The sequence below is a fragment of the Parasteatoda tepidariorum genome, chromosome X2 (genome assembly GCF_043381705.1).
Source record: "Parasteatoda tepidariorum isolate YZ-2023 chromosome X2, CAS_Ptep_4.0, whole genome shotgun sequence".
Taxonomy (NCBI): domain Eukaryota; kingdom Metazoa; phylum Arthropoda; class Arachnida; order Araneae; family Theridiidae; genus Parasteatoda; species Parasteatoda tepidariorum.
The window spans coordinates 32,572,452-32,597,340 of record NC_092215.1 but is presented as its reverse complement, the minus strand read 5'-3'; the positions used below and the strand labels follow the sequence as shown (position 1 = coordinate 32,597,340).

Sequence of the window (24,889 nt, the reverse complement as noted above, 5' to 3'; positions counted from 1 at the left end):
TAAACTGGATTCAAAATTTACAAAAATTCAAAACAATTTAACTTTAATTTCAATCAACTTAGCAAGTGGATTGGCTGATCATCAATGATTAAAAATTAAATAAATTTTATTTATAGAGTTATAATTCTTACCATTGTATACGACATAATGGTTTCTTTAATAAAATGATAAATGAAACCTTAGATATGTACAAAGTGAAAAATATTTTCAAAGGCTTTGTTATTTTTAAGCGCTGATATATTGGATTTGATAAGTTTCAAAATAACTGAAATAGATATCAAGCCAAATAACTGAAATAGATATCAGACCAAACAATTGAAAATTCTTGACAAAGTCAATACAGGAAAGAATCAAAACCAAAATAAAACGCAAGAACTATAATCAAAACCAAGTCAAAAACAAAAGTGAAAGGAAAATAAAAGAAGACAAAGCACAGAAGTAGGAAAACATAGAAAAGTCAGTATTTTACGAGATGAATCGTAGTTAATAGAATCGGAAAAACAGATCAGAAATGGTTGCTATCTATATATTATTCTTACCAAAAGAAAGATTTTTCTTCTCTGACAAAAAACTAACACAGATTGCACTAATAACATCATTTCAATACGTTTAACTACAATTAAAATTAATTTACAATTTACTGCACTTTTACATTTTTATCATGAATTAAATCATTAAATTTAATGGTTTTTTAAAATTCTTATTTTGATTGTAAACTTTTAGAATTTCCATTCTGAAATTATGTAAAATAACCGACAGCAGTCTGTTCCTCTAATTAACCGTAAAGTTTGTGGTAAAAACATTTTTTACTTTTACGGTTTTAAAACCGTTTACGACTAGTATGGTTGGAAAAAAAACTATGAATACAAAACTATACGGTTTTTTAGCCATTTATAAGTAGCATGGTTTCAAAACCATAAAAAATTTAAACTGAACACTGTTGATAGTTTAGCAGCTTTTTGGTGCTGCCATCTATATGTGAATGAGAGTATTGTATTCTAATAGCCAAGAGTCACAAATTGGGTAATACAGATCACTGGAAACTCTTATGTGTTGAAAGGAATGGAGACTATATTGTGATGTCGACGTTGGAACTCGAACCCCCGCTTTGTCGGTCATTAGACTGGCAGTTTATTATATCGGCTATAACATGTACCCATCTGCTGGGATTTAAGTGGCTTGATTAGGTGGGTCTAGTTACTGCAGTAAAATTCTTGTTGTTCAACCGTACAAGGGGAAAGCAGTTATTTAAGGGTTTTCTCATAGTTAACAGTTTGAATATCGTTTTATTTAGGGTTACTTGACTGTTTTGTTTGAATATCGTAAAGTAAAAATTAAATAAATTGTTATTTTACCATTTTTTCCAAGATACTTCTAGCAGTGTATTATATATTACATTATAAATTTTATCTCAAAAATAATTTGAGTAAACAACACAAAAAATCTTCTTTTCGCTTCAAAAATCTATCTCTGAAATGCTTCATTCATTTGAAATGTATATTCAAGAGCTCCAATACTTTTATTTATTTTTGAAAAAGTCAAATTTTCATTTTATTGTAGTCACTATCTAAATATCGTATTTAAGTTTCTGAAATGTCTATTTGCGACATGGAAATAATTACCAACGATGGTGTTTCTGTAAAGGAATGAACGATCTCGACGTCAAATTTGATCTGAATCTATAAATTTCAATTCACTAGCATTTGACTCTAGTATACTAAGCACAATGACGATATTACGTTTAAATTTGATTACTACACCAAAATATGACGTCCTAAAGATTGAAATATTTCTTATTTTCAACGTCTTAAGAACATATTTCAGAAATGTAAATGCAATGACGTTTTAGAGAGTACATAAAATTCATAGTATACAAAGCGTGTTGATGTAAATACATTTAAATTTGATTAACATACTGAAATATGACGTCATGAATATTTCGAACGCTTCTGATGCAAGGCGATGAAATTATATTTTATTTGTCCCATAGATATCATTCAAAAGTGTAAAAGCATTTTTTCAATTAAGATTGCAAAAAAGCGAATAAACTTTATCTTTCAATTGTAACTTATAGTTAAATGTATTAACGTAATATTTTCTTTCATTTTAGAGTGATAATGTTTACTTGGAAAATTTTGGTGCTTCTAGCTCTTTTCTTCTACTCAGAAGTCAATCTTATATTGGCAAAGAAAGGAGGTAAGTCTCAATATTAAACATAATGAACATTTATTATTTTAAATATTTTGATCAAATAAACTAAATAAACTAAAATCAATTATACTTGCTTTGTTCCAGTTCTAATTGTTCCGATTTCTAGAATCTGTTTTAGTTATACACAGATATATTTTTACACAAATCTATTTAGAACCTGTTCCATTTCATGTTAGTTGTGTTCCAAGTTGTCTAAAATAAGTAATTTTCAGAAAAGTGTTCCAGTTCAACCCAAATTGTCCCTCCAAAAAAAGTATTAAGCATTCTTCCAAAAATAATTTTGTTTTATGATTACTTTTCTAGTTAATATTGTTAAAATTAAAGATAGTAAATTTTTTGTTCTATACGTAAAAAATGACCTTCCAAACATTTTTTTAAAACACTAAATCTACACTAAAGAATGGATACTCAAATTTCACAAAACTTTCTTTATTTTCCATGAAACCGTTTCCTGATATAATTTATAATTTTACTACATATTTCCGAGCGAACATTTCGTCAAAGTGACAAAATAACTATCGTCATTTCTTCGAGGAAACGAATTTCGCCAGCCTAGTTTCGATCATCTAATCTTCAGTCTAGTTTCGATCATCTAGTCTTCATTCTAGTTAAAAAATCTCCCACAATGCACTGCGATGAGGTTCCAAGTTGAGGAAAAATTTTCGTTATATATTTGAGAGTTCGCGTTTCGTCACAAATCACGCGATTTCGTAACAAAAGATTCTCAAAACTATCGAAATACAGCCCAAGGATTGCTGAATCGTCAAAAGTGAGTTTTATTTCTGTGAGTGAAGTTAATAAAAAATTTCGATGATAAACTTTCTAACACTATTTCAAGGTTATTTTTTAAAAAATTATATTTATATTCATTACTATAGCCGCCATACCTATCAGGATTGTTAAGAAATTATTGATGTGTAGTGAACAATAACGAATATTCAAAGAATTAACGAATATTAACGAATGAAATAATTAACGAATATTCTTTGAATATTCGTGCAAACGAATATTCAAAGATATCAAGTTGTATTATATAAACGTGTAATTACCGCGATTCTCTTTTGATTGCAACACGAACAAACAATTTTACTAGTAAAATTACATAGTAATTGCAAAATTTTCACGTTTTGAAGGGACATATTTTTTCAATATATAAAGTAGTAATAAATTTTATGATTTACCATTTTATTTTTGATTTAATAAATATTATTTACAATGATTGTAATCAGGTACTACTTCTAAACAATTAATTGATAATCTGATAATTGTGCAGATAAGATAATAAGATCTGATAATAAGATCTGATAATTGTGCAGTGAAACATGTAAGCACGCACTAAGTTAAACAAATTAAAACGTAACCACAATTGTTATTTCACTATTTATATATTAAGCGCAGCTAAGACTTTCGGATCTCTGTAGTTACAACTTCAAATTCATAATTTCGGTTCAACAATAATCTTGCCGTATAGGCTTTTAGTCTGAGTGTGATTAACAAATCATTACGGCTTGATCATTAACCAGACTCGTAATATCTCAAAGGTGCAGAAAACTTGGACCATATTAAGATTTTTTTGACCGATATTATGGTGCAAGGATAGGTATCTCTCTAGTTGCAACTTATTTCAGCTCCATAATATCCGTTCAACAATAATCTTGCCGTATGAGGTTTTAGTCTGAGTGGGATTAACAAATCATTACGGCTTGATTATTAACCAGACTCGTAATATCTCAAAGGTGCACCAAATTTGGACCATATTAAGATTTTTTTGATCGATATTAAGGTGCAAAGATACGTATCTCTGTAGTTGCCACTTATTTCAGCTCTTAATATCGGTTCAACAATAATCTTGCCGTATGGGGTTTTAGTCTGAGTGGGATTGACAAATCATTACGGCTTGATCATTTAACCAGACTCGTAATATCTCAAAGGTGCACCAAATTTGGACCATATTAAGATTTTTTTGATCGATATTAAGGTGCAAAGATACGTATCTCTGTAGTTGCCACTTATTTCAGCTCCTAATATCGGTTCAACAATAATCTTGCCGTATGAGGTTTTAGTCTGAGTGGGATTGACAAATCATTACGGCTTGATCATTTAACCAGACTCGTAATATCTGAAAGGTGCAGAAAACTTGGACCATATTATGGTGCAAAGATACGTATTTCTGTAGTTGCCACTTATTTCAGCTCCTAATATCGGTTCAGCAATAATCTTGCCGTATGGGGTTTTAGTCTGAGTGGGATTAACAAATCATTACGGCTTGATCATTAACCAGACTCGTATTATCTCAAAGGAGCACCAAATTTGAACCTTATTAAGACTTTTAGACCGATATTATGGTTCAATGATACATAGTAAATTCATTGGTTGAATAATTAAAATAGATCAAAAATGAAACAGTTGAAAATACTATCAAAACACTATTTCAAGGTTGCAACATGATATTGTCAGTAAAATTAATTACTAAAAAAATCAGAAAAAGGATGTAGTAAATAAATATTAAGAAGAATTTTCTATTGACATATTTTTAGAGCGAATACTCTGAGAAAAAAAAGTAAGGTCAAATCAACTTGAATAGGGATACACCAAAAATCTCCGTAAAAAACGGAAAAATTACCGATCGAATGGTTAAAATACCGTATATTTTGGTTTTATTGGGCAGATTTTTTTTTTTGCAAGGAATGTCATTATTATTATTCAGTACTGTAATTTTACGATGTTTTTTTTTCTCCGTGTATAAAATAAAATAAAAATTCTTTCCTATTTTGCTTTGCACATGTTTAAACAAACTTCGCAACAACATTAATTGGATATTAACTCGCATGCAAAATTTATTTTATTTGTATTTTTAATGAGAGACTTTCTTTTGTTCAATTTATTTCAGAACCTTTTTTCAATTATATTTTTTTACTCATTGCAAAATAATAGCATTTTTGCCGCTTAATCCTATTGCATTTTTCCAAGATATTTGTTTGTTTTTTTATGCATTCATTGTAAACACCAAATAAATACTTATGTCAGCGAACTTATCCCCAGGGAATATGCAAGTATTTCCCCACCAGCATTAACCACAAAAAATATATTACGTTCAAGACATTTTTCCCCAGTAGGGATTAATATTCACAATTATGCAAGTAAACAGAAAATTACTATTTACGAAAAGTCATAATTTCTTTTTCTGTATTCTTACTCCATTGTTTCTATTTGTTTGCTCTATTAGGAAATGTTAATACCCGAAATTAATACAAAAAACTTATTAAGCCGTCAATTTCAATTAAATTATTTTCATTTAGCGATGTCTTATAATTAGGTACTGCGTAATAGGGAAAATATTTTCTTTATAGTTACCACTATTTTTTTTTATTTAAATGTACTCCTTGACGCGCAAAAATCTAATCTTATTTTGATTTTTTTTTATCATTATATGTTATTGTATGACAATAATAAAGAAATTTAGAATTTATTCAATATTAATACATTTATTATTTTACAAATAACCTGGCAAATAATCGATAGAAAATAAAAGCACTATTTTTAAAAATTTATATTTAAATTTTAAATTACTTTTGGCATGAAAATGTACTTAGATTAAGGTAATGTAAAAATTTGCTCACTCTCAAAAAAATCAGTTCAATGTTGAACTATATTAAGAGTACCTTAAAATTATAAATATAGTGCAATTTTAATAAGTCGTTAAATAAAATCATATTTTCACACCAGTTAAATCATGCAATGAGAAGAAAAAAGTTTAGTCAAAACTAATAGAATATGATAAGATTTACTGTGTTTGTAGCTCTATGGGAACACCAAAAAGCGCGGTAATTTTTACCAAAGCACTTTGGTAATGATTTTTGCAAATTTAACAATAAAATATGACTCAACTTGTCAACAAGACTCCAATCGTGTCAAACAAAAGGCCCTAATTGATAAAACCAAAATTATTTTTGCACCATGCAAATTGGTAAATATAATTCTGGAACATTTCACTCAAGGTCGGACTGGACATAGGGCCGAAATTGCTATTGCCCCCTGGGTACCAGCTTCTATAGTGGGCCTTCTCTGAAGATGGGGCCCTTAGACCCGATTTCGATTTCAATTGAAAACCACATTGAAAAAAGGAAAACATAGTTTAAGAATAATATTATTGTAATTTTTTTCATTGTTATAATTATGAATATAATTCTTTTCAAAAATTTACATACTGAATGAGACTCGAGACCGGGAAACAATGTATTGTAGGGAACAATGTCTAATGTCGGCGCTAACAGCTTGGGGTCGCTCCCCGTGACTTTTTAGGTCCAAGGATTGTCCCTCAAAATATGGAAGGGGAAAAAAGAAAAATATCTCAACACAAAATGATACGTTGTAATTACGAGTTATAAAACAAAACTAGCAACCATTTTCTAATATCTTTTATAGATAATTTTACGAACTTGCAAAAGTAATTTTATAATTCACGCCAATATATTCCTTTGTCTAGAATAAGAAATTAGTTAGGTCCTTTAAAAATGAAACATAAAATATTTAGCTTGTTAAAGGAAGAAGCAAGAGTAGTAATAAATTTTATTTTATTTATAATCAGCGTTTAACAGCCGACCCAATTCTCAGTTTATTCTAAGTTAAAACTATCAACGTTCAACCTCATGGCCTTGCAATTTTGAACCTAACCCAGAGGACAAGAGAACTCCTGGATCAAGCATTGGGACAAACTAGTCGGTATGGAGGACTTTTTGATTGAACTACCCCGCATTTGCTTTGCACGGAGATGAAAACTACGAAAGCCTCCCATGGTTAGTTTGACGGCAAGGGGATTCTAACCCATAATCCATCGACACCTGAGAATATTTCACGTCAGCACTGTAGTTGGTGAGTTCCGGGCGCAGAATTCGTGTTGGGATTCGAACCTGAGTCACCTCATTGGGTGGAGATTGCTCTATCCCTCAAGCTATCACGGCTCTTCCAATGAATTTAATAAATCAAGTTTTAAACAAATCAATTTTTAATGAAACAAATTTAACAAATCAACTATACTGAATAACAAAATCAGTACCGTAAACCGGGGCGAGTCTACCCATCCAGGGGCGAGTCTACCCATTTTAGTTTTATTTAATTTTCACTATTTTAAATTGCAAATAAAAAAAAATTTGCCGACTGAGGACTTAGTTCAGACTCTAAGGAAGATGGCACTGTAGTAGTTTGATCCGTTTTTATTTATTTGGTGTCTTTTTAACCGACCTGTTCAAACGTCTTTTGAGAGATTTGTATTGAAAATCAGCAAACTTTTAGTTGGTGCTCCGTAAGTATATTATTATTATTACTATTTTCACTTTGGTTAAGTGATAAACTTATCTAAGACTAAGATTACATTAATTTTATATGAAAAAAANCCCATTGAAAAATGCAATTCTTAAACTTTCCGGAAAATGGAATCGAAATTGTCAATTCATCAACCATAAACACACGGACCCTAAAATGGCAAGTTTGTTTTGTTTTAAATATCACACTGATCACTTCAAACAAGATAAAAACATTACATAAGCATTCTTTTAGCTGATATTATTTTTCTTCCGTTTCCCAAGATATTTCCTCCCATTGAAAAATGCAATTCTTAAACTTTCCGGAAAATGGAATCGAAATTGTCAATTCATCAACCATAAACACACGGACCCTAAAATGGCAAGTTTGTTTTGTTTTAAATATCACACTGATCACTTCAAACAAGATAAAAACATTACATAAGCATTCTTTTAGCTGATATTATTTTTCTTCCGTTTCCCAAGATATTTCCTCCCATTGAAAAATGCAATTCTTAAACTTTCCGGAAAATGGAATCGAAATTGTCAATTCATCAACCATAAACACACGGACCCTAAAATGGCAAGTTTGTTTTGTTTTAAATATCACACTGATCACTTCAAACAAGATAAAAAACATTACATAAGCATTCTTTTAGCTGATATTTTTTTTCTTCCGTTTCCCAAGATATTTCCTCCCATTGAAAAATGTAATTCTTAAACTTTCCGGAAAATGGAATCGAAATTGTCAATTCATCAACCATAAACACACAGACTGCGTCTCCTAAAATGGCAAGTTTGTTTTTTTTTAAATATCACACTGATCACTTCAAACAAGATAAAAACATTACATAAGCATTCTTTTAGCTGATATTATTTTTCTTCCTTTTCCCAAGATATTTCCTCCCATTGAAAAATGCAATTCTTAAACTTTCCGGAAAATGGAATCGAAATTGTCAATTCATCAACCATAAACACACGGACCCTAAAATGGCAAGTTTGTTTTGCTTTAAATATCACACTGATCACTTCAAACAAGATAAAAACAATACATAANAGTTTGACCACTTGAAAGTTGGCAAACTGAAAAAATGGGTAGACTCGCCCCGGTTTACGGTAACAGTTTTTTTTAACATTTCAGTGAAATCTAAAATAGTTTTTTTTTTATGGTTCCGTTTTTCAAATACCCTTCTGAACTTCATAAATCCCGTCCGACCCTGGTTTCAGAAAACAGAATCAACAATAAACATCATAAAAAGACAGAATGCTTTCACAGCAATTGTTTGGTTTTAAATATCACACTGATCACTTCAAACAAGATAAAAAACATTACATAAGCATTCTTTTAGCTGTTATTATTTTTCTTCCGTTTCCCAAGATATTTCCTCCCATTGAAAAATGCAATTCTTAAACTTTCTGGAAAATGGAATCGAAATTGTCAATTCATCAACCATAAACACACGGACTGCGTCTCCTAAAATGACAAGAAGCTTTCGGAACTGAGTATTAAAAACACACTGCTAGTGATATCGCTGAATCATTTTTTCCCCCTAATGCAAACATAGCGTCACAGGGTTATATGAACATGAACATCGATTTAGCCGGCACTTCCGTAAAATACAAAAACTCTTAGCCACACCATTTGTGGCGGTCTGCAATAAATTGCCCATGTCAAAAAAAGGGGAATCACACAAAAAGAACGTTGGAATAAGGCCGTTGACAAGAATAAAGTTTTTCTGCGAGAAATCAAAGCAAATAATATCATGGGGTCGTAAGTCCTCTAAGAGTTTCTGGGGGAATAATTCTTTAAAAAAAAAATTCACCACCCCGCAATTTTTTTTTATTTATTTTATTTCCATTTTTTCCCACTACCCCATTATTCAACAGATTTTTGTTCAACAACAAAAAAGTAATATCGAAATAAATAGAAGAATTTCGGGAGGATTATTGCTGGAAGGGTGTTTATGACCGTTTTGAACACTTTTTTTTCTTTTTTTTTTTTCATGAAGATTAATTTTCTGAGGGGGAAAAAATCATTTTTCTGCTATTCATGCATATTCAAGGATGTTATTGTTAGCAATTTTTTTCTCAAAAAAAAAGAAAGACTCACTCACTATTTTTTTTTTAATTCGGCTAAAACATTTAAAAATAATTAAATTTTTTTCATCTGCTCCTGGTTAAAACTAAGAATAAATATTAGAAAGAATGGGGTATTTAGAACTTCTAAATGGGTGATGCGAAGTTAAAACAAAATTTCTGAAAACCTGCAGCTTTAAAACTAACTTATATTTATAAAAAATTGCATAAGGGAACTTACGGTAGCTAAAATTGGAAAAACTACCGGTCCTCTTTAAGTTTGTTAACAAAAGTTAAGTTAACAAAAATAGTCCTCTTTAAGTTTGTAAGACTTTAAAGAAATATTCATTGACTTATTGGTGTACAATGTAGCATTTTCAAGAAAATCAATAATTCACTTTTTTATGAAAAAAAAGTCAAACCCCAAAATTCAGTCATTTTGGGGTAAGACAGAGTATTGCTATTTACTAATTGAGTAAAACATAGCATACATACAATATCGTATTGTCAATAATCATTGTTGCACTTTTTTAATAAAAAAAATCCATTCCCCAAATTAAGTCGTTAATGGGGAAAGGCAGAGTATTGCTGTTTAATCTTTAAGTACAATATAGCATACATACAATATAACATTGTCAAAAATCTTTGTTTCGCTTTTTTAATGAAGAAAGTCCATTCCCCAAATTAAGTCGTTAATGAGAAAAGGCAGAGTATTGCTGTTTAATCTTTAAGTACAATATAGCATACATTCAATATCACATTGCCAAAAATCATTGTTTCACTTTTTTAATGAAAAAAGTCAAACCCCCAAAATTAATGATGATGACGTAACGCTAAATAAGGAGACGTCGTAGCGTTAGAGGACACTATTGTAAACTCTTTAAGATATTAAAAATCCGTTTTTATTTTTTTTTATTAATTGGATTTTTTTCCGCAGTGAAATTGAATAATGTGCACTTATGCATATGTTATATGGAAACATTTAAGTTTTTGAAAGTTACAAAAGTCAAAATAATAATTTTAAAAAACTGTGAAACATATGAATCAATTATTAGAAATCTATTTTATGTGCCCCCAATGCTTTTGGTAACTTAATTTTTCTCTGTATCTTTAAATTTCATTGCCATAACCCATAAAATAAAATTAATAATTTTTTTTACCCCGTTTTCTGAAAACTTCTCAATAAATTTGACTTCACCATGTTAGAGTATCAATGCATAAACATTAAAAATTTATCAACTTTAAAATTCTAAAAAGAAACTTTCACTTTTATAAATAACAAATTCCCCCTTTTTAAGAAAATTTTGGATTGAATACGAATTAATTTGATTAGCATTTATTGATCAGACAAATTTTAGTACGATATTAACTGGTAATTTTAAAATCAAAATACAAGACTTTCTTTTCACATAATATTACTTTCTTTTCACATAATATTTCACAAAATATTACTAAACTACGATTTATTTAAGTACACCCATTGTTAAATGTATAAATTAAAATGAATGAAGCTACAAATATTTAATTTTGAAGTGGGTAAAAAATAATTTAAAATGTATAAAATTTTATTTAACCTGATACTTTGCAACGGTTGTCGACTAACTTATTTTTTATTCTTTTTATTTCGATTTACAATTCATGTTACTTCAAAAAGCAGCTGGAACAAATGTTTAAATCTTTTTTAGAAGAATATAAGAATAGTTTAATTTTATTCTTTGTTTCGTTTTATTTTATACTACTTTTGTTGCGTTATTTTAAAATTCAAGATACAGGCTCATTACATATTCTTGTAAAGCATCGTGAACTCCAGAACACCCACGTACAAATTCCACTGAGAAATTCAGAACAGATAAGCTTTGAACTTAAAAGATTAAAATTCGAATAAAAGTTGTTTCTCATTCTCTTGCGTGATTACTAGATAAGAATTCTTACACGGTTACAAACACAGTGAAACTTTCACTTGAATGATAAAATTTAATTGAGCCCCGCTTTGATGTGCGATTCCAATGCCTTCGTTTTACATTTATTTCCTAATTCAATTTAATGTTCCGACCTGTCTAAATCATCGTTTGCTATGTATCACATTCGTAAATTCAAACTGAAGTTACTTTTCGTCGCAAACAAACTGATCAAGGTTAAAAATCAGTGAAACCTTAACACATTCTGTTATTAAATGTCTTAAAAATTTTCAACTGTATTAACTTTTGCTAATGCTGCGACACTTCATCCATTTTTAATGAATATCTTCCACACATGAGTTGATAATAAAATATTTCGCGATTCCCAAATTAGGAATAAGAAAGTTTTAAACTCTAATTTTGAAATCTCAGTTTCAGTTATATTTTAATTGGAGACATTTTTGGAAAAGATCGTAAAATAAAGTTCTTTTAGCGAAGAAACTAAACAGAGATATTTAGTAGAACAATGAATATCAATTATGCGTTAGTAAGTATTATTCGTTAAATTCCGATTGAATTTAAATAAACTAGCATTCTCCGATTTTATTCCCATATGAATTAAAGATTACATGGGTTTAAATTCGCGACAAATTTCTATGTTGTGATATGGAAAGAAATTATTTAGCTCTGCCTTTGAAAGTAGCATTAATTCTGCTATACAGATAATATTTCTTTAAGAAAACATATATCTTTATTAAATATTTTTGTATCCAATAATTCTTGTTAAATATTCAGCTATGCAATTCTATAGTTAATTCCTAATTGAATGTAGATAAACTATCTAGCAATTCAAATATTTAACAGTTAACTGAAAAGGTAAATAAATTATGATAAGGAGTTTTAAGTGTTAAAAACTGAAGAAAGTATTATAAATGTAATTGATGTTACATATATAAATGTATAACAATATTGTTAATAATTTTTTTTATGAAAAGTGCAATAAGAAAATTTATATTTTTATGAAACTTGATAAAAATAAATCAAATAGAGTATATTTTTTTATTCTACTCTGTAAAAAATTACGGAGCTAATTACCCTAAAAAGGAGAGCTCAGGGCACTTAAAGTGCTGGTACTTTTTACCGTATTTTGATCCGGAATTTTTTGCAATGTAGTCGCAAAAAATTTTGAAAAAAAAAACAGATTTTTCGAACAACACAAGAATTAACTTAGTCATTTAATTTTCTCCATAATTTCTTTATATTTGTTTAACTATTTTAGGCTTTTTAAACAAAAAATAAAGTGTGGTATTTAAAGATATATAAAAAGTATAATTTATTACCGCCAGAACTACTACTTCAAATTTAAATGCATCTTACATTCGGGACTTTTAGTTTCAGCGCTTTGAATTTTATTTTACTTTTCTAAATAACTAAGTGCTCATAATAAATCTCAGACTAGAGCTTATACTATTATAAATTTGGAAAAAAACTCGTTTTGAAAAACTGTGTACATACCATTAAATTAATCTTTTTATTTTCTTTCTTTTTTTTCAGTTTTTAAACCGTATTCCAACAGGATAAATATTAGAACAGTTTTGTTAAAACACAGAAAAATATTTTCAAAACTTCTTTTTGAAGAAGAATATGATAGTGAATACTTAAATCATTTTTACCCATAAAAATATCATGTATAATGAATAAAAGTAAAAAGTTAAAAGAATTTTTTTCAGAAAGAAAAGGGAAAAAATAACATTTTGCATTAAACTATTAAATGTAGCTAAAAATGGGTATTACGTAGAATATTTGTTCAGAGAAATTTAATGAAGCAATAATAGGTTGCATAAAGTTCGCTGCTAAGGGGCATGTATAAAAATATGTTGTTCCCGACTATAGGCCTGAAAATAACATTAAAAAAAATTCTTCAACTTGGTCTGCACTTATTTCATTATTACCTGGTATCAAAAGATTTAATTTTTATTTTTTTATAATTAATAATATTTCCTGAGATGAGATTGCTATTTAAAAAGGATTCATGTAGTATCGTCCTTTTTTTTTAAAACCCCAGACCAGCTCTCTTTTTTGGAGATTTTTCTCTTGGCTGTAGTTGGTTGTAGTTATAATGCAAGTTTTTAATTACTTTAAAATTTGTTACCAGAACTGAAAAAAAATTGACCTGGAATCAAAAAATTAAGTGGACCTGGAATCAAAAAATTACCTGAATTACCTGGAATCATAAAATTTATTTATTTTTTATTTTTTTTTTTTATTATTAATAATATTTCCTGAGATGAGATCGCTATTTAAAAGGATTCATGTAGTATCGTCCTTTTTTTAAAAACCCCAGGTCCGCTCTGTTTTTTGGAGATTTTCCTCTTGGTTATTGTTGGTTGTAGTTATAATGCAAGCTTTTAACTACATTAACTACTAAAATTTGTTACCTGAACTAAAAAAAAATGTATATATATATACNATATATATATATAACCATGATATTTCAGCTATACTAAACTATTTCATTTACTATAGCATTACTTAAGTATGTTCAGCTGTTATTCCAGCAATTAAAACTAATAAATATAGTTAGCCCAATATAGCTCACGCAAGAGCACAGTAATGTTGTTTCCGCTTAATATAACGTGTATAATATATACAGGGAATTTTTTTCCAGATTTGAGTGGCAACCCTGAATAAGTTTTGTTACAATTAAAAAATTATGTCATCCAATGTAAAAAACGTGTTTTTAAGAAAAACGAAATTATGACATGAAAACGAATGTGTTAAAAACCTTTATGTGGAGAAATGAGAGCTTTGCTTTAAAACTTTGAAAAAATATTTTTATAAATGTGCTATAAAGTAGTAAATACATAAAAATAGTTTTCCGTCCTGCAATATTCAAATCATATTGATCATTGAAAAAAATAAGGTAATTTAAACAAATAGTGGCTTTTGGCCATTTTTCAAAAAAGTATACATATTTCGAGCTTCAGAAATGTTGGAAAATTCACGTTTTCCATTTGATGACAAACAAGCGTGAGTTGTATGCTGATAAATAACAACAACAAACAACTTATATTCGAATTTGGAAGTTTACCAAACTAGAAATGTATTTCGAAGTAAAGTTTGGAGATCGTTTTTATGCATATGTTCTCGAACTTGATTTTTATCCATAAACTGTCTGCACGATATTCTGCTAGGTTTTATATTTTGATCACATCTGCTTTATTGTTTGATTTTATAAACTAAACAAAATATTTCGACGTTTCTAAAAATTCAGTTTTTTAAACATAAATATAAATACTGTGATGCTACAATAGGCGTTACATATTTCCTAGCTTTTAAAATTTCTTTCATTTCTTAAACCTTTCTTTAATCATTCTCATTCGAATTGTAATTAAATTAGTTAATTTTTATTAAGATTTATAAAAAGCGAATATAAAATGTTTTATTCTTTTCCTATCGATCAATGCAACGGCTAACTTTTTATTCCAATACTAATGTAAGACTCGTTAATTCACTGTAGCGACTAATCGAAAACAAAAATCTATTTATAACCCTTTATTCTTAATTTCTTACCACGCCGACCAGGTGGCCGAGTGGTTAGCGTGTCTGGCTGCGGAGCCATTGGCCGCGGGTTCGAATCCTGATCAGGGCATGGATGTTTCCTTCTCTCTCTGTGTTCTATGTCCTTTCCTATTTGTGTCAATGTGATCCGCCCTATAAACGGGTTTGCGGTTGTGTGACATGGGCGGCGCTGCTCCACCGCCGTGGCTTCGCCACAGGTGCCCACTGGGTAACGAGAAGAGAGTAGCAGTTCTGGCATTTCTGTGGCCAATGGGACAAACCCCAAGTGCCCGCCATTAAGAAAGAAAAAAAATTCTTACCACAATTATGTTTCAGTTAAGTTCAGTTACTAATTCTCACAGTCTTGCTGGCGGTTCGCGATAGCCAAATTATTTCCAAATCTAGTATTGATTATGGGTGATTGGCTTTATTTTATTGTTTTTTTATTATTTTTCGTTATCGTTTAGGTAATATTGCTCGCTATTGTTTTCAAGATTAGATTATACAATTTTTGTTTTTTATATTACTGGTAATTTGAATAAAGTAATCATTATTTCGAGAAAACGTTTTTGTCAACTCTAAAAGGGTTTTCGTAATTTTTTTTTCGTGCAAATTTGCTGTCGGACAAATAAACCTGTCGGGCAGGAAATATATCAGAAACAGAAAAATCATAACAACCCTGAATATAGGTTATAACTCGAAGTATAAAGATATTGTTTATTGGCCTCGCATCTCTCATTATTAACAACATCAACAGCAGTAACACGTGTATTTCTTGTTGTTATTTGAGTGATAATGTGTCGATCCACGTAATGGATTCATAGCTAATATGAGACCATAACAAAATTTTAGTAATTTTGGAGAACAAGAATATTTTTGAATTAAGCATCAAAAAAACGCGTGCAATCATTTTAACGGTAACCACTTCTATTAAGAAGGAAAAAGCTAAAAAAATCTGCCAGGATCAACTCAATCGCACTTGGCAAAGATCTTTTAGTTAGAATTATAGTTAACGTAACCAGAAACAAAAATTGATCTACCAAATTTTTTTATCGTCCTTAATTTGGATAAATGTTTGTTACATAGTATTATACAATTTTACAATATTTTATTTAAATGAAAAAAAGTATGATCAAAACTACCAGAATGAGGTGAAATTTATCGTGTTTCTGCTATATGGAAATACCAAAAAGATTAGTAATTTTTACCAAATCACTTTGGTAATTATTTTGGTAAAATTAACCAAAAAAATATTGTTTCTTAATATGTCGGGAAAGGAGGTAAAATTTGATAATTTTATTATAATGCCTTAGGACATGGCATAAAAACCAATTTTCGGTTGAATTTACTTTTGTACTTTTTACTAAATGTGTAAAAAAACTATAACTTTCAAAACCGAAATTTCCGGTACACCTGTAACAATATAAACGGAAAAATTATCAAATGAGTGGTTCAAATTCCATATATTTTTTTAACCAGAATTACAATTTTTTTTAACCTGAACAGTCATTAAAATACTGTAATTTTACCAGAATTTTTTCTCTGTGTATTTATTAACTGAAATTCACAAAATACTCCAAACATATAATTTTTGCTTTTACTATTTAAGAAAATCTACTGAAAAACAGATGCATTCTGTTTTTTATTCTGATGAGAAAAAAAAAAGAGAAAAAAATTTTCTACCTGATACAGTTTTTTCAAGAAATTAAGATAATCTATTATCAACGCAACGCAAGATAAGTAAATATTTCAGAGACTAAGTTGAATGACACTTTGTTATCTGTAATTATTCAAGCAAATAACAGTGAATCATTTCTGTTGTGAATCTTCTCTTCCTTTTGATGACACAGTTCCGAAAAAATCTTTTTCGTTGCGTTATATTTCTAAGTTAATTGAGATGAGACTGGCTCTGCCCAAAAGTCAGAACCAGGGACCGACGTGGGCTTGGTAAAATTTTTATAAACTTAATGATAAAATTTTTATAAACTTCTCACAACTTTTAAACAAAGGTTAGATTCCATTATTAAGTATAAAAAATTTAAAATTTATAAGATATGAAAATCTCCAACCGACCTCAGGTCTTGTAAAATTTATAAGATATAAAAATCTCCAACCGACCTCAGGTCTAAAATTTTTACAAAATTTGCGAGCACGTATCTCATATACTCGGTATGTCTCAGCAGAGACTAGGATCGAACCCCGGTTCTTCCGGACCGGAGTCCGATTCCCTAATTGCAGTATTACCATGGCCTAAAAGAATTTTACAAATAATATCATTCATATATATATATATATATAAGTANTTTAAAAAGGGCCGGGAGAGCCTGGTTGGTCGGGCACTGGGCACATGTCCAAGAGCGAGTGGGTTCGATCCCCGTCGGCCGAAGATTCCCCGTGTAGTAAGTGGTGACTGATGCACTTTAAATCTTTCGAATCACAAAGTCCTCCATGTTCCCATAACAAATCATACCTCTGGGGATACTGATCCAGGAGTTTCCTTGTCTTCTGGATAGGTTCAAAATTACAAGGCTACGGAGTTGAGCATTAGTAGTCGTAAACCCAAATTTAGGACGGCTGTTCAACAACGGTTACAAAATAAAATAAAATATCATATATAAATTAAGAGATTAAAAAAGTTTGAAAGAGATTAAAAAAGTTTCAAAGAGATTAAAAAAGTTTCAAAGACATAAATTGCCGTGGTGGCTCAGGGGATAGAGCTCTCGCCTTCTAATGAGATGACCCGGGCTCGATCCCAGAGATAGCTGGTTGATTCGAATTCCGCACCCGGCTCGTGAAATATCCTCAGTGGTAGACTGATCATGGGTTAGAGTCCCCTTGCCGTCAGACTAACCGTGGAAGGTTCTCCTGGTCTTCCTCTCTATGTAAGACAAATGCGGGTTAGTTCCATCCAAAAGTCCTCCACGAAGGCAGATTTCTCCCTATGCTTGATCCAGGAGTTCCCTTGTCTTCTGGATTGGGTTAAAATTTACAAGGCTACGAAGTTGAATATTAGTATTCGTAAACCTAAAATTGGATCGGCTGTTCAACGACGGATGTAAAAAAAAATTAAAAAAAGACGAAAATTAAACATTTATTCTCTTTATGTAAAATTATTATTATAAAATCATCATTTAAATGCTAAATCTCAAAGGGAATGAAAATCTAATTTATATGTCTTTGAAACATTTTTAATTAGCTTTAAAGCATTTCAATTAGTTTTTTGAACATTTTATTGAAACTACTAATGACATCGTTAATCATACAAAAAAAGTATTTAAAGATACAATATTATATTTTTTATAAAACCATTAATAAAAATATACAATTTTTGTACATTTAAATTCTTTTTTGCATGATTTGTGTTATCATTTAGTAATTTCAATAAATGCTTTTTAATTTTAGTTCTTAAAAAGTCTTGAAGAATAAGTAATATTTAAATTTTTTTTTTTTTTTTTTTTTTTTTTTTTTTTTTTNTTTTTTTTTTTTTTAGATATTTTAATTTTCCTCATTACTTTAGAATGAAATCATGAAAAACTCCAAATACAAACACTCTCATTCAAATTATCTTAAATGAAAAAAATATATATAATTTGTTCCAGTTTTTTTAATTTTATTTTTATGAAGATAATTTTTATATCTCTAAGATATTATTAAATATTTATTATTAAGAAAGTTTGAAAAAATTGCGTGGGTAAGTTTTTAGTGAATCTAAAAAATAGACCGGTTTCTCAAACAATTTATGCTAATAATACTTATTCTCGATTTAAAAAGAGTTATTAAATCTTTTCTTTTGACATTGAATTGTATTTTAAACCCACACATGTGTCATAAAATAGTATGTTCATCTGATTCATTCATTAATTGCCTAAATATTAAATACAATTTAGGAAAGGATATGTAAAAATAGGCACATAAAAATACGTACCATGCTTTCATTACATATTTATGTGAGTTTTGTATAATTTTGTTTTGTTAAATTGAATAATAATAATACAACCATAATAACATTTGAAATTCCAAGTGTCAATATGTAATAAAATTTAACAGATTGAGTCGGTTCGTGCCTTGGACCTCGTCTATAACTTTTCGTTTTATATATCAGATTTTAATAATTCATTATTTTCTGATCAAAAGACTAATTTCAATCTACACATATTGTTCTTTAAACACTTGTAACAAAATTAGAACACTCATGTTTTTGTACATGTTATGTACACACTGAGTAAATAAGTGTAAATAGTAAATAAGGGTAGTGTATAATTGTAAATAAGTGTATACTGAGTAAGTAAGTGTACACACTGAGTAAATAAGAACTGATAATAAGAACCATAATATACGGTAATAGTTAAACCATTCATTTATTAATTTTTCCGTTTATATCAAAGGGGGTTTACCAGAGATTCTAGTCTTCAAAATTATTGTTCTTAGTACCACACATTTAGAAAAAAATTCAAAACTGAAAAATAAATTTAACCAAATAAATGGTTTTTATGCCATGCCCTAAGGTATGGTGATAAAAATTATCAAAGTTAACCACGCTTGCCAAATTTTATTACATATATTAAAATCAGATTTTATTGTTGATTTTAGGAAATATCACCAACGCGCTTCGGTAAAAATTATTTAGCTATTTGGTGATTTCATAGAATCAGAAAGGCGGTGAATTTTATAATTCTTCTTTTATTAATCATTTTTTTTTATTTATTTAGATTTTTTTTTTTTNTTTTTTTTTTTTTTTTTGTAGATGGAAAGACGTTTAAAGGGTCAAATGTTTTGTCGAATTTGTCCTCCTTCCCACTTTAGCAAGCAATTAAAAATTCCAAATTTTTTAAAAGAAATTATATACAATAATACTACGTTTTGATAAATAAAGCTACATTTTATAGAGAACGAATGTTTTTACAATTCAACATGCATTTTTTAACAAAAATCTGGAGACTTTCTATTCTTTTTACATTTTTTAAAGTCAGATTTCAGAAAATTTTAAATTACTCTAGTCAATGTCTATAACTTATAAAGTGTTGTGGCATAATTGAAAAGCATTTTCTTAAGAACATGAATTTTCAAGTTCGGTGATAACAATTTTTCTAGAACAAATTATCCAAATTAGAAATTTTGAATACAGTTTCTCCTTGATATTATTCAATCACTAAAAACATTCATAATATTGTCATAGTCAATATATATTCGCATTCTACATTAATTATGACCCGATGACTGAGTAGCTTCTCCCTTGCCACAGGTACCGGGTTCTAAGCTCGGACCGGGCAAGGTTGACTCCGTATTTCATCCCTTCAATCGGCCGATAAAATGAGAACCAAGTATGCTTAGGGACATAAGGGGTTCCACGTTCAGCTGACCACCCAACCGGAACGTCTACTTCTGCACCCCAGAGCCCAAGGTCAAGAAAACTAATATATGGACAGTAGGCCTTGGCCCTTCATGGACTGTCGGGCCACTGAGATTTAGTTTAGTTTCTATATTAATTGAAACAATACGCATAATATTGCATATTAATATATTTATAATCAAAATAACTTAAATAATTGCACTTATCCTTGCATTATAGCAAGTTATAATAAAACTGAGTTTCGTTCATAAAAGATTGATTAATAATTTATATCTCTTAAAAGATGATTTTTTAAAGAGTACGATAATTTTACCCATATGAACTTTTTTCAAGATAAAATTAACAAAAACAATAGGCTTCACTAATACAAGAAGTATTTGTGTATGCAAGATGCATAAAATAAATGACTTTTTAAAGAGTACGATGATTTTACCTTTATGAACTTTTTTCAAGATAAAATTAACAAAAACAATAGGCTTCATTAATACAAGAAGTATTTATGTATGCAAGATGCATAAAATAAATAATTTGAGTAAATAATATGTGATCAAAAAATACAATAGCATTAAAAATCAATTTTGTTCTACATTTTTCGTTCTGCTTTTTAAAGAAAGATGAATGAAAAATTAAAATGAAAGGCACCTATAAGAAAAAGAAAAAAGAAAAAAGGCTCAGAACAAAACATAAAAAAGCTTAATGCAAAAGCTGCATTTTAGAGTCACGATTTTTATTATGAACACGCCCCTTCGTTTTTCTTCTTCCCTTTCACTAAGCCCCCTCCTACCCCCTTAAAGCAGCAGATGCGAAACAACAAGACTAAATGAATAAAAAAAATATATACATCCTCGTGAAAAACCTGTTTCATAATATATGGTTCCATATTTGGCGAAGTATCTAGCACCCGACAAGTTGAGTGGCAAGACATCAATTCTAGAATTAAAAATATCGTCTGATTTCGCCAAGGAACTAAAAAATAAACTGTTCAAAAACAACAACCCTCTAGAATACTGACATTATTATTCTTTTCTCATCTTTAATTACTTGTTCTCATAATCACTTAACGTCAATGCAGCAGAAGTAGACGGTTTTCTCCTGCCTAATCAGTTCTACATTAATATTCCTTAGGTGGAAAACTGAAACACCTGTTGAAGCTTTGACATAGAGGCCCAAAATATTAATATCGAGTTGGGGGGAAATGAAGTGAAATCACTGCATCCATTAGAGAATTTATTTATCGCCATTCACGAAGTCTTGATTGTAATTAAAAATGGTAGATTAAATTTGGTAGACAATGCTGGATAAAGGCAATCCAGCTGTAATCTACATGAAAAAATAACAGAAAAAACTGACTATCCGCATTTTTACAACTTAGTTAATTCAGTTGAAAACGTTGTATAATTAAATATGATTTTCATCGTTCTAGTTCAAACGCTTCGAAAATTTTCGAACAAATCTATTGAAGTTTTTTTTTTTTACATTATATCATAATTACTAGATTAGTTATATATATTAATGAGACATGTTAGCTATTTACACGCATGCTTGTAGAATCTGTGGTATAAAATTAAACCTATTGTTATAATAAATAATAAAAAAAGTCATTAAAAAATTTAACTAATGCTTAAATATTTTACTTTTAAGAGTTTATAAGAGACTTATTTATCGTCATTCATTTATTGTAATTGAAAATGGCAGATTATTTTTGTTTGCCAATGCTGGTAAAAGGAAATCGAGTTCTAATCTACTTAAAATACGAAATTAAACTATATATCTGCAATTTTACAATTCATAATTTAATTCGATTAAAAATGTTCTATAATTAAACATGATTTCCACCGCTCTAAATCAAACGCTTCGTAAATTTTTGTAAATTTTTTTTTTTTACGTTTTGTGATAATTAAGAGCTTAGTTACACATATAAAGGCGTGTTAGCTACTCATGCGCTATGTTTGTTTGAATGTGTGGTTTAAAATCATAATCAAAGTTTTAAAAAAGGAAGATAAAGTAAAACTTCAATATTTTAATTTTGAGAATTCAAGAGACTTATCGTCATTCAAGAGATTTTGATTATGATTAAAAATGGTACGATACGTTTTGATATACAATTCTAGATAAAGCAACCCAGCTGTAATCTGCATGAAAAAATTTATTATTGCAGTTTTACCACGCGTAGTTTATTTAGTTGAATCTGTTCAATAGTTTAATATGAATTCCACTGGTCATTAACATTTTTTATTAATTATTTTTTAATTAACATTTAATGTATTGTTTCGAAAAAAAATTTTATTGTATTTATTTAGGTAATTGAATGGATTAGTTATTTAAGCGCGTTTATTATTTGCATGTTGAACTACTAAATTATCACCTTTTACATAATAAATTTCTTTTGAGTAAAAATTTAAAGGAAAAATTTATGGGAGATTAGAAAAAGAATTTATAAATAAATAAAAACCTAATCATAAATACTATATTTTTATGGAATAGCTGATGATTTTTCTAAATACTGCATTCATTAATCATTTTAAATTAGAATACAGATTTAATATTTTTCATTATTTGGGTTTAATTCTTTAAAAATGGAGACACAATTTTGTGGTAACAACTAAATTACTTATATCATTAATCCATGGTATTATTTATCATTACCACATTATTTAGCTATATTTATTCTTGTTACATTATCTTAAGTTTTATAACTTCTGCTTAATTTTTTTTTAACAAACAAATCATTGAATAAATTTCTTAATGCTTTCTAGATTGTAGAAGCAAGGTTTTTAGTTAAATTGTTTATTTCATATCTCAATGTTTATACATGTTTATTATTTCTACAAAAATACGAATTTTTTCCTTTTATTTTTAATTTGGAAATCAAAAATTGAATCGAAAGGCTAACATTTTAAATCTATTAATATAACAAATATATTGGTATAAATATATCAAACTAAACACGTTTGATAATGCTGTACACAATAAAAATAGTTATCTGAATCTAAATTTAAAATGTTTCGACAAAGAATTTTACCGACAAATACCAAATATGCATTTAAAGAAAAATATTTAACGTTGACTTGATAATTTTATTTTATTTTTCTAAATAAATTCTATTTGTTATAAATTTCTTTTAGTTTCAAAAGTTAACTATTTTGTATGCTCTCATTTATCTTTTTAACAAAATATTGAAAAAAAACTTATTTATTTGCATCTAAAGCTTTACACAGCACCAATCAAAGCATGTTTTCTCATAACACGAACAATATTAGCTGAAACTTGTTAAAATAGGGGGCAAATATATCTAGTTTAACATGTAGTTTAAAATGTAGTTTAGCTTAAATTTATTTTTATTCTATCTTACAAAGAATAGTTTAATTTTAATAAAAAAATATTTTCTTCAAATCCAGAAAATATATTACTATTATTTTTCATACAAAATATAGTTAACAGAAATCTGTAATAAAATAGTTTGACAGTAATATTTAAATTTTATAACAACGTTCTTTGAAAACAAAACAATCCTTCCCGTTTCTTTCCAATTATATATTGATCAATTTAGAAATTCTACAAAAGTTTTTTTTTCCTACACTATTCTTTTCTTCCTACATAAATTTAAAATTTCCTGCCTCTCATTGAAAGAAATTTTTCTCTAAATATGTTGTCAACACAATAAATTTTTTCAAATTTAGCATCATGCATTCAAAATACATTGCACCAAAAATTCGCTTTTCCTGTCATATGAGTATGTAATTTAATTATCTCTATTAGTTATGAAAAAATATTAACAAATTGCTTGTGGCACCGTTTTTTTTCTTTTATGTTAAACGTCCTCTAACGAACTGTAAGAAATTTCGCGAAAAAAATGGTTAATCAACAATTTATTTCATTGTTATTTTACAATATTTATCCAAAACAGTCAAATAACCGTATAAAAGATGGTAACTATTCGCTGCGGAAAAAAGTGGCTTCAACACAAGAAGAGTTTCCAATGTTCAGCGCTCCCCAGTTTGTGATCCTGGAATATTAGAATGCGATATTCTCATTCACACAGAAATGGCAACATCATAAAGCTATTTAACACAAAAAAGTCTAGTATTTCCCATCTCTTACGTTGGGTGAAACAACCAGATAAAGTAATTAAACCACATTCCACTGTTCATTTGATATACTCAACCACAACCTGACTCCAATGCCATTGCTTAACGGAAAGCCAATGTCCAGCTAAATTTCTTTACAGTTTAAAACCATTCTAGTTGAAAATGGTTTAAAAACCGCATATAGCATGGTTTTTTTAAACATACTAGTTGTAAACGGTTTCAAAACCGTAAAGGTAAAAATGTTCTTTACCGTAAACTTTACGGTTAATTAGATGAACAGATTGCTGCCGTTTTTTAAACAGTAAATTTAGAATGAAAATTATAACAGTTTCAGCATTATAATAATTATAACATTATTATTTAGATCAAGCGAGCTTTAAGAACTCAAGTAAAGCCATTTTAAAA

At 28.7% G+C, this 24,889-nt stretch overlaps 1 protein-coding gene across 3 annotated transcripts in view; it reads left to right on the top strand.

Moving 5' to 3' along the window:
- LOC107440894 (latrophilin Cirl) overlaps positions 1-24,889 on the top strand; it is a 162,482-nt gene that overhangs the window by 83,893 nt on the left and 53,700 nt on the right. For all 3 annotated transcript variants that reach the window (XM_071188379.1, XM_071188381.1, XM_071188380.1), the window contains exon 3: positions 2,111-2,196. In XM_071188379.1, coding sequence (XP_071044480.1) covers positions 2,118-2,196 — 79 coding nt within the window. In that variant the 5' untranslated portion in view covers positions 2,111-2,117. The remainder of the gene's footprint in view (positions 1-2,110; positions 2,197-24,889) is intronic.